Here is a 10,532-nt window from a genome sequence, read left to right on the forward strand (position 1 = left end):
TCGATTTTTCTGACCTAATTTGATATGCAAACATCAAACAGAAGTACTAGAGTGAGTTTAAGTACGCCCTTACTTTCTTAAGCGCACCATTTCTCGTGTTTCAGCGGCTGCGAATTCTCCTTCTTCGACGGTTTTTTTCTTCACTTTCTTTTGAACCAAACTTGCAATTCCTGGATTATTCTCATTGGGTTTTCGATTAACGTCTTTCATACGAGTTCCCTTCCGCCGTGGTGGATCCATTGATGAAGATTAATCGGAGCTTTCGAATCAACGATTTCAATGAATTAATCGACGAGTTTTGATTGTGGTGGGGGTGATGGAGCCGGTATGGTTGTGGAGGAGAAGAAGAAGATGAAATGAAATGAAAAGATTAAAACTGACTTAGGGTAATAGGTTTTTAAAAGGTAAGGGTAGTTTGTAACTTACCCATTAGGACCTCTCCTAAAACTCTTAAAATTAGTCCCTTTAAAATCGGGATACCCCAATTAATCTGGATATAACCCAATCAAAGCAGGATAATAAAACCTGAAATATCGCGGTAATAAACAAACAATAATTTTTGTCGAAAAAACTGTTGCTAGAGTGTGATCTGACAGCTTTTTCCCTCTCTTTCTCTAACTAACCCCCACCTTATTTGGGACCGGATAAAATTAAACGGGCCGATAATTTTGCTGCAAAAAACAACAACTATAAAATTAATAGATTTCTGACTTCTTTTTAAATTGATTATTACTCCTTCAATAATGTTCATGTGTCTCTAAACATTAAAGGAGGAGAACAATAAAAACGTCAAGAACCAAAGAGAAGAGAGGAGAAGAGTCGAGAGAAGAGTGAGAGGGGAGCGAGGGAGGGAGATCAATATGGTGAGTTCTTGTTTGAAGATCATTGCTTGTGGTAGTGATTCTCCGACTGCTGATAAAGATGAAGAACACGGACGAATTGAGGTAAATTTTTTTGCTTGGTTTTCTCATGTTTTGTTGATTTTCTTTGATTTTTTTTTTTCCATCATTGATCTGTAATTTTGAGTTTCCATTTTGTTTCTGTTACATTCATGTAGTGTTTATGTAGTTCCAGTCTGAATTTTGTTACGTTCATTTATGTATATAGAATTCTTCTGTCTAGAAGTGCATCCCAGAGATTCTGATTTGTAGATCATTTTGGTAATCTGAGATCAGCATTGTTATCGTATGTTTTTGGTATACTTCAGTTTTAACATTTTGATATGATCGAGCAACTTTTTAGAACTTTGGAGCAAAATTAAAAACAGATTTTTGGTAGATGTATAAAGTATGTCAATTCAATTAATAGAAAAATGCTCTAAATCCTTCAGATCTGTTTTGGATGTCAAAGAAATTTGCGCGAGTTTAGTATTTTGCTGAATTTTGCGTAGAAGATCTGAATAAATTAAATCCATAGAAGAATCTCTGTTTGATTAAATGAAATGCTTTGCACTGACAAATCGTTGGAATGATAAGCATTATCTAGGTTATCTCGTGCTGTTTACATTTTTATGAATGCTTTGGAATGATAAGCGTTATCTGTTTTGGATGCTTTAGAATGTCGTATCGGAGTTTGGTAACGACAGCTTTTTATTTGTGATATCTATATCTAAATCTCAGAATAAAGTTTCACCGGACAAGCGAGGCTGGAGTTTCCGGAAGAAATCAACAAGCCAAAGAGGGATAAATAACAATACAGTTCCAGACACCAAATCCAATCTAAATAAAGAATTTCTGGAACCTGTTAATTTCGATTATCAAGCTCAGAAGCCAGCTGTTAGTGAGAAAATTTCAGTGCTAAAATGGCCAGAAGAGGTTATTCCTTTATCAACTGAAGTCAGTAAGCTCGATGTTCCCGAGAAAATTCCTGTATCGGAATTGCCCGATGAGGTAACTCCACTATCAACTGAAGTGAGCAAGTCTGCTGCTGTTCCTGAGGAGTTTGCTGCATTGCAATTGCCTGATGATGTGATTCCATTGCCAACTGAACTGAGCAACTCTGCTGCTGTTCCTAATGAGGTGACTGCATTGCAATTTCATGACGAAGCGATCAAGCTCGACACTACCGAGAAGATCTCTGCTGCACAACTGCCAGATGAGGTGACTCCACTCTCAACTGATGTCAATATGCTGGACGTTTCAAGCAAACTCACTGCATTGTCAGATGATCAGGAGAATCTATTGCCAGCTGAAGTGAACTCTAATACACCTGAAGCTGTGGAAAATGCTGAGACTGACCCAGTTTTTCTTAATGAAGATTCCAATGCAATTGGTTCATCTGCTATGCTGGTAAATTTTATCAAGGTTGATCTCAACAACCTGGAGGAACCTGTTGCGGTTGTCCTCCAATCTGCCATCAGAGGATACCTGGTATTTCTCTTTCCACTCCGCATTCTATGTGCAGCATCCATATCTTTTTATCTATGCGAGCTGAACTGTATGTCATTGCTAACTTCTTTAACAGGCACAAAGAACATTTCTGAAGCTTAAGAATGTGGTTAAGTTGCAAGCAGCTGTACGTGGGCTTTTGTGCAGGAGGCAGGCTGTGGGTAGTCTACTTTGTGTCCAAGCCATTGTCAAAATGCAGGCTCTCGTTCGTGCTCGCCGTGCTCGAGCCATAGAGGGGTCAGTTATTGAAGAACAGCTTCAAGATATGCAGGAGAAATGTTCCGAAACAACCATGGTAATGTCTTTTGTTTCCTTTTACTAATATTCGAAGCATCTGCAATTAGCATTCCTCGGCACCAAATGCTTTTTATGTTTGTCTCTGATCTTCTGCTGCTCTTTCAGATAGAAGAAAAATCAGGAACCAAAGCAAAGACAAATTATTCTTATACCCATAAATTGCTTTACAATGGTTTTGCTCGTCAGGTACTCTCTCTCTCTCCATATATATATATATATATGTATGCAAGTATAACTTCTAAACGGAACTCTATCTTGTTTGTGTTGTAAGTTGTTGGAATCAACACCAAAGAAAAAGCAGATTCGCATCAAATGTGATTCCTCAAGACCTGATTCTTCGTGGAAATGGTTCGATAGGTGGACGACTGTCTCCTCTTCAAAATATACACAGCCACAGTTTAGTTTAGATAATGAGGAACAAGGAGAAAGGACCGGGACCAATTTTTCGGAAGTGGGAGCTCAAATTCCAGATGAAAATATCCACGAGTCAGCAGATTTGATGTTTGTAACCAAAGAAACAACAAGCCCCATCGACGCTGAAGAGAATCTGATCAATCATCAAGCAGATGGTTTTGATTTCCAGGTTCCTCATTTATCAAGCAGAGAGCCCGAGATTTCTTTAAAAATGGATACAAATGAAACAGAGATGCAAACAGATGCTGCTTCTCAAACTATGTCCAGTTCCATCTTCTATGATCCCGAGACAGATTGTGAACAACAAAACTCTTCTGCTAGAAATGTTGAATCCGAACAAGTAGAGACTGAGGACAAGAAGCTGTTTGGATCCAGAAAGGCATGTAATCCTGCATTTATTGCCGCCAAATCAAAATTTGAAGATTTGAGTTTAAGAACCATCTCTGGTAGGTCAATTAATCAAGATAATGGACTAGACATGGACAACCCATCTTTTCCAACAAATACTGCGGCAATGTCCAAGGAACAATGTACATCAGAAAATTCAATCTCTTATGATCCAAAAATATATGCCTGGGGTTCTGAATGTGGCACCGATCTTTCAATTTCCTCTACTCTTGATTCACCAGATAGATTTGCTAACGGAGGTGGAGAGTTTGACTGCGTAAACAAAGTTTTGGAGAAGGTTGATAATCTGAACGGGATTACACATGTCACATCTAATCTCGACGATCTCGAGATCGAAGTCAAGAATGGCGTCAACTCAGAGCCTGTCACACCTACTCCCGTCTCCACTATTTTGCACGGGAAGGAAGAAGATGCTGATATAGAAACTGTTGTGGATTCAGTTACTGAAAACCCTAGCACCAAGGACCCAAAGGCAGAGAGAACTGAATCAGATGTGCAAACCCAACTGGAAGCTGCAAAAAGTGATGAACTGCATCGAAGATCTGTAGATGGACCTCCTGGAAACAATATAATTGCCTCCGAGTTGAATGGAACACCAACAAGTAAGACAACATTGAAACCCAGAAAGAAAGAAGTCCAGAAGCCAGAAAGTATAGAATTGGACGTGCAGACCCAACTAGAAACTACGAGTGACGAACCACACCGATCATCTCTAGATGGATCTCCTGGAAACAATACAGCTGCATCTGAATTGACTGGAACACCAAGAAGTAAGGGAACTCTGAAACCCAAAAGGAAAAAAGTTGATCGAAACGGATCCCCCAGAACAAAAAAATCCGTACCAGCAGCAGTCAAGAAGTCCCCGGCAAAAGCTAGCCCGGATTCAGGTGCTAGGAGTAGTACAGAGCAAATGCAGAAAGATCCAAAAAGTGGGAAAAAACGTAGCTCACTTGGTCCCGAACGTCCTGAGCATGTGGAGTTGGAGCCGAGAGTCGGCATTAGTAGCAGCAACGCCCTCCCGAGTTACATGCAAGCTACACAGTCTGCAATAGCCAAGGCCCACGTGAACAACTCCCCGAGGTCCAGACCTGATGTACAAGACAAGGATGTTTACATCAAAAAGAGACATTCCTTACCTGCAAATGGAAAACAAGGCTCTCCCCGTGTTGATCCGTCAACGTCGCAGAGAAATCTGGGTGCTAACGGAAGCCATACAAGATCTCCTTGGTAATTTCTACATCTATTTCTTAATGCTACTTTCACAGTATACACTAAAATGTAACACCTCCAAGACCTAACCTGAAAAATATATACATCTAATTTTATTCCACCAAAATTCTTTAAAACCAACTGCAAACTTCAAGGCAACACAGGATGGCGTAGTCTGTAGTTCTTTAATTGAATTGTGCTTGTTGCAGAGTGATGATGTCGAAGTTGATTTCAAACTGGTATGGTGTTATTCTTACACATGGTGATATTCAACTTCAACTGGCTGTACCTAGGAGCATATGCACTCAAGGATGGTTGAGCTTTCCGACAAATACTACTACAGAATACGAGGATTTACTCTGGTTCATTGTCAAAATTCGCCTACTACTGAGCAATTGAAGTCGGTCAATGTTTAAAGAGATCTGATGATTGCATGTACATTATATGGTACTTGAAAACTCCTTTTGTTGAGGTTTCTTTCATGTATCCGTTCTTATAGTTTTTCTTTGTGTGATTCTTGTTATGCTTTAGATGAAAGGAGTAAGTTTCGCTGCAGTTAGATGGACAGGTATAGGAAGTTTATCAAGGTTGTGGTTATAAGTAATTAAAATGTAAATCTTGACAATTGCTCATTTGGGGTTTGAGTTCAGAACATTTTGTGTTTTCACTTGATCGCAATTGATGGATGCAACAATAGTTTCAAATCACTAAATTAGATATGCTTATATATTACCACTAATATATTCAATTCATTTACTTCACTATTAGGCATATTCCTATGCACATGCCAAAATAAGCTGGTATGCCGTGGCATGGTAAACGAGTTGGGCTACTATGGTAAAACTATTGAGCGATAGAGTGTCTATCGATCGTTATTATTAACAGCGGTGCCTGCAAGAAATTATGCTCAAATGATTAATTACATTCAAAATCAGAATTTGTATGACAGTTTAAGAGACGATCTGAGTGTGAAATTTAATTATTAAGTTATGTATTTTGGTCTACTTATTTAAGTTATGTATTTTATTTTAAGTTAATGAGCGAAACTATTTAAGTAGACTGCAACAACATTTCAAATTAATCAACTTTTCATTTCAAACTAATATTAAGTAGAATGCAATAACAACATATCAAATTAAAATGCAATATTTCAAATTAAAACTTAAATTAATACATCAATTATCTAGAGGTTCTACTACATCGAACTCATCCTCATCATCATCACCACTAGGTTGGTTGTTAGTAAATCCAGCTTGTTGTTCAATCTGTGCTTGAATCCTTTCAATTTCGATTTTCCACAGATGTTTTTGCTGGGGGATCATAATTGAAGTGTCAGCTTGAAGAATGTTATGCTTGTCATAGTCAAACCCAAATTTTTCTTGAGAAAGACGACTTTTCTTACTCTCCCTGTTTTGAAATTTCCTATCAACTGCTCTTTGCTTCTCGACGGTCTTCTGATGTTCCATAAACTCCGCCATGTTAAATCCATTGGAACTTCCTCCTTCTTGAGCTAATTTTCTAGCCAGCCTTGCATTTTTCCTCGCTGGAAGTTTTCTCTTACCATCATCATCATTGAGAACTAAGTTCACATTTGGGTTTCTTGGGGTAACTGGGGAAGAATTTGATGGACCTACTGAAAATGGTGAAGAATTTGGTATTGAGGGAGAAGAATTGTATGGTGACCTTTCAGGTACTTGTCGATTAGTTGCTAACAATTCTGGATTATATTTGTTCAACACCTTCAAAATATGATAACGACTTTCGAAAGCGAACTGTCTTCCATGTTTTCGCTGCCAATCTGTACGAACCTGTCTTTCAACATCAGCATCCACAAGACCACTCTCCCGGCGTCCTCTCTTGGCTTACATTATCAATCTAACATAAGAGGCTACTTCCTTGTTGATTGTAATGAAGCGTTCTACCAACCCTTTTGCATCACGACAATTGATGTTCATGGTTTGTGCTTCATATTTATGAAATATGTTTTCTCACATGGTGTTATCATGTTGTTGTGAACCATCGATACAATCTTGGGTAAAAAATAACATAATTATGACAAATGCATTCATCTTCCGTGAGGCTGTATTTTGCACCACAGACTTTGGTTTTTACCTTTGCCTTGACTTTGAGATTGTGAATCCATATTTCAAGAAATTAAGAATTGTTTAGAAGGTGTGATTCTTTTAGATTTGAAGAAGATTGAGAAATTTTAGAGATGGACACTCTTGACTAGCGCTGGCGCTGGAATGACCAACGAGCAATATTTTGACCATCTAGCGATGGACACTGTTAGAGCATAGCTCGGTTGAACTCGCCAAGCATTGGTATGTCAAGTTTGGTTGTCATATTTTAGCGTGTCAAAACTCATATAAAGTCGCTTGATTATATACCAGAGTCAACTTCGTTTAGGTTAGACTAGAAAGTCTAGGAATGTTGAGACATACAAGTATTACTCCGAAGACCTGAAGAATGTGAAGAAGTTGAAAAGACGAGGGCACCCAAATATACCTCAATCTAAAACTTTTCCTACCTATAAGTCCTCTCTTCGAGAGTAATTGTCTATGGACTGAGTCGAGATAATACAACTAATCGTTTCACACCTCGTGTGATCGTCTACGGATACGAGATCGAGACAATACAACAACGAAGTATGTTTACTTGATAAAAAGGTTCGGACTTAACCAAACACAATAGGATTCACTTATCAAGTAAATATGAATTAACGTTTGTGTCATTTACTTTAATTATAATAAAACAATTATAATGCAAGTAAATGACACAAAAAGATTTTGTTAATGAGGAAACCGAAAATGTAGAAAAACCCCGGGACCTAGTCCATAATTGAATACTCTCAGGATTAACCCGCTACACAAAATTACACCAACTTTGTATAGTTGAGACCAAGCAACTAAACCTATAGTTCACCTAGTTCCGTCTATATTCCCACGCCTCCAACTTATATATAAGTCACGTACTTGGATCAATTCCTTTGGTTCGTATTTCAAACAGTAAAGGAACAACAAATCTGTTTGGTATCAACTCTCTTCAACCAAGTGATATGAGTCAGACAAAGTCTCTTCTGTTTATCTTAACATAAACTCTCAGGTCCTTAGATCTATCTTATGTTCAATTACCAAAGTAATCGTTAAAATTTTGCAATCAACACTCTTAATCCAAAGAATTGTGCTGATGCCGATCTACTCAATTAATCAATCCAATTCTATCACAAGGATAAAACCGATTATTAATTGGATCCTCTTTTTATCGAAACAAGTATTGTGCACACCAAATATTATGAACTCACAAATCAGAAATCTTAAATATCTTCTTTGTCTTCAATTCGTCTTAGATCTTCAATAAACACCTGCACACAATCACTTGAATCTCTTGTGATCAATCACGCACAGAACAGAGTCTGTTAACAATGGATTATCACAAGATCGTGTTTAGAACTAACAACAATCTAAAGATCCCTGTCGAAAATATGAACTAGTTTGAGTGAATCTTATATCAGAAGAGAAGATTCTCAAGCATAAACAAACTAGGTGCAATCAAAATTCAACCACCGTTAGTCAATAAAATCAATGAAAACAAAAGATAAACCGCAATTATCTAGTTTCCCCCACCAACGATACTGACTAGAGATTCTCAATACCAAAGATGACTTTAAACCGAGCGGCCGTAAGAGATTTTGCCTAATTAGGTTACTCTCCTCTCCGAATAGGCGGCTTCACCAGTAGCAACACAACAAGAGGTAGTTTGCTGTTACGAAGGATTAGTTTGCTAGAAATGCAAACTTTCAGTATTTATTGACTAGGAATTTTGGACACCAAGGAATTTCCAAAACCGAAAATATTCTCAAGATATTCATTAAAGCACAAATCCGGTTTCCATAATTCCTGGAAATGCTCTGTCCAAAAATAATGATCGAAATCTCTCGGAAAATCTCTAATTAGTAAATGCACATTACTAACTCTTATTTTCCTACAAAATGAAATTAATAACCTTAATTAAAAGATTCTTAACTTATTTATATTTCGATCTTGGGATTCTCTTCCCTTAGCTATTAAGGAATAACTTTGAACAATTAAATAATAAACATTCATAGCACGTGCTCAAAGTATGTCGACATCCTAACTTTGTAAGTTCTCTTTCATACTTACAACCTTGAAAACGATTTGCCACACTTCCAAAAAAGTTTATAATTGGTTCATCTGACTTTCAAGAACTATGCGATTGATCAAATAACATTCAATCACAAATCATGGGTTTAACGGTTCTACCAAAACAAGTTTCGGTTCTACCTCCATGTGAGTATTGTGCATAGTCACACTAGCTTTCCAAAATTCGGTTGAATAGGTACTAGGATCGGTTCCCCACATATATATGGTATCCAACTTGAATGTGTTGCAGATGTCCATAGGATCGGTTCCCTTTTTTCTAAAAAAGTGTTGCACATGTCCATAGGATCGGTTCCCCTTTCTGCTATAAACCTTGCTGCACTTCATACAAGGATCGGTTCCCCTTTGTGATTTACTGCACCTCTTACTAGGATCGGTTCTCCTTTTCCCAGTTTTGGTCAGAAATAAACTCACAAACCCGATCATACCATCTCAGGTGATTACTTAAGATCGGTTTCACTAATAAAAGTCATACCAATACATAAGTCAGGCCTTTGTGAATAGTTCTACCAAGAACACAAACAAGTTGTGAGCGGTTATACTCAATCATACATATTGGTTGTTCATAAGATAATCAATGAATAACACCTGGCAATTTCCTTTTCGGTTCACAAACAGTTTTATGAACTTACTTCCTTAGAACACATGTAAACATTGTTCCCTAGGATGAAATCCTCACCTCATACCCATACATAATCATAATAGAATTCAAATGATTATGGCGATCTCTTATCTACAAAGTTTAATAGTTAAGCAATAAACCTCGTATTGTATTCTTTAATACTATGTCTATCTAGAGTTCAAATATGCTTCGCAGTTTTGTTTTCAATATGCACGACTTGAAAGATACGTTAGGGAATGAAACAGTTCAAGTCAAATATCACTAACCTCAAGTGGAAGGATGATTGTTGTCGTTGTAGCTCCTTGCTTCTTCACATCTTCAAGTCTTCGCAATACTTGTAATGTCTCATATCCTAATACTTTCAAGCTAACCTATACGAAGTTGACTCTAGTACATAATCAAGCGACTCTTAACATGAGTTTTGGTTCACTAAAATATGATAACCAAACTTGACATACCAACGCTTGGTGGGTTCAACCGATCTATGCTCTAACAATCTCCCCCTTTGTCAATTTTAGTGGCAAAACTCTTACATCATATGGATAAACAAATTACAAGAATTCATTACACATACGCTTGATTCCCGAATTCAACAGCACAGTACACTGTATAATTCAATCCTCAAAAATGTCGTTGTTGATATTATAATAACAAAGATAATACTCCCCCTAAGGAAGATAAGTAGATATTCAATCCACACGTCTTTATTATACCACTAATATGACATGTTACTCTCCCTTAGTATGTGCATACTCTTTCGTTTAGATAAACATTCAAGCACCAATGTTCTTTTCCTTAGTGATACCAATCGATATAATATCAATGCCAGTATCACTTGTTTACTCCATATATTTCTCCCCCTTTTCGTCACAAAATGACAAAGAAATGAAAATATAAAGGACAACACGAAAAGAATCTTACAAATCTAAAAATAGACTTGCAACCTGTAGAATTAGGCACGAGGGTTCCACACACTATGTTTTGATAACCAATATCAAAACCGAAACTACAAAT

At 37.3% G+C, this 10,532-nt stretch overlaps 1 protein-coding gene across 1 annotated transcript; it reads left to right on the forward strand.

The window, feature by feature from the left end:
- Nucleotides 1-625: 625 nt before the first annotated feature.
- LOC113349775 (protein IQ-DOMAIN 32-like) lies at nt 626-5,422 on the forward strand. Its single transcript, XM_026593803.1, has 6 exons — nt 626-944; nt 1,620-2,369; nt 2,464-2,682; nt 2,790-2,870; nt 2,956-4,733; nt 4,925-5,422. Coding segments are annotated over exons 1-6 (2,913 nt in total). The 5' UTR covers nt 626-860; the 3' UTR covers nt 4,926-5,422.
- The last annotated feature ends 5,110 nt before the right edge of the window (nt 5,423-10,532 follow it).

Source organism: Papaver somniferum, chromosome 2, assembly GCF_003573695.1.
Source record: "Papaver somniferum cultivar HN1 chromosome 2, ASM357369v1, whole genome shotgun sequence".
Taxonomy (NCBI): domain Eukaryota; kingdom Viridiplantae; phylum Streptophyta; class Magnoliopsida; order Ranunculales; family Papaveraceae; genus Papaver; species Papaver somniferum.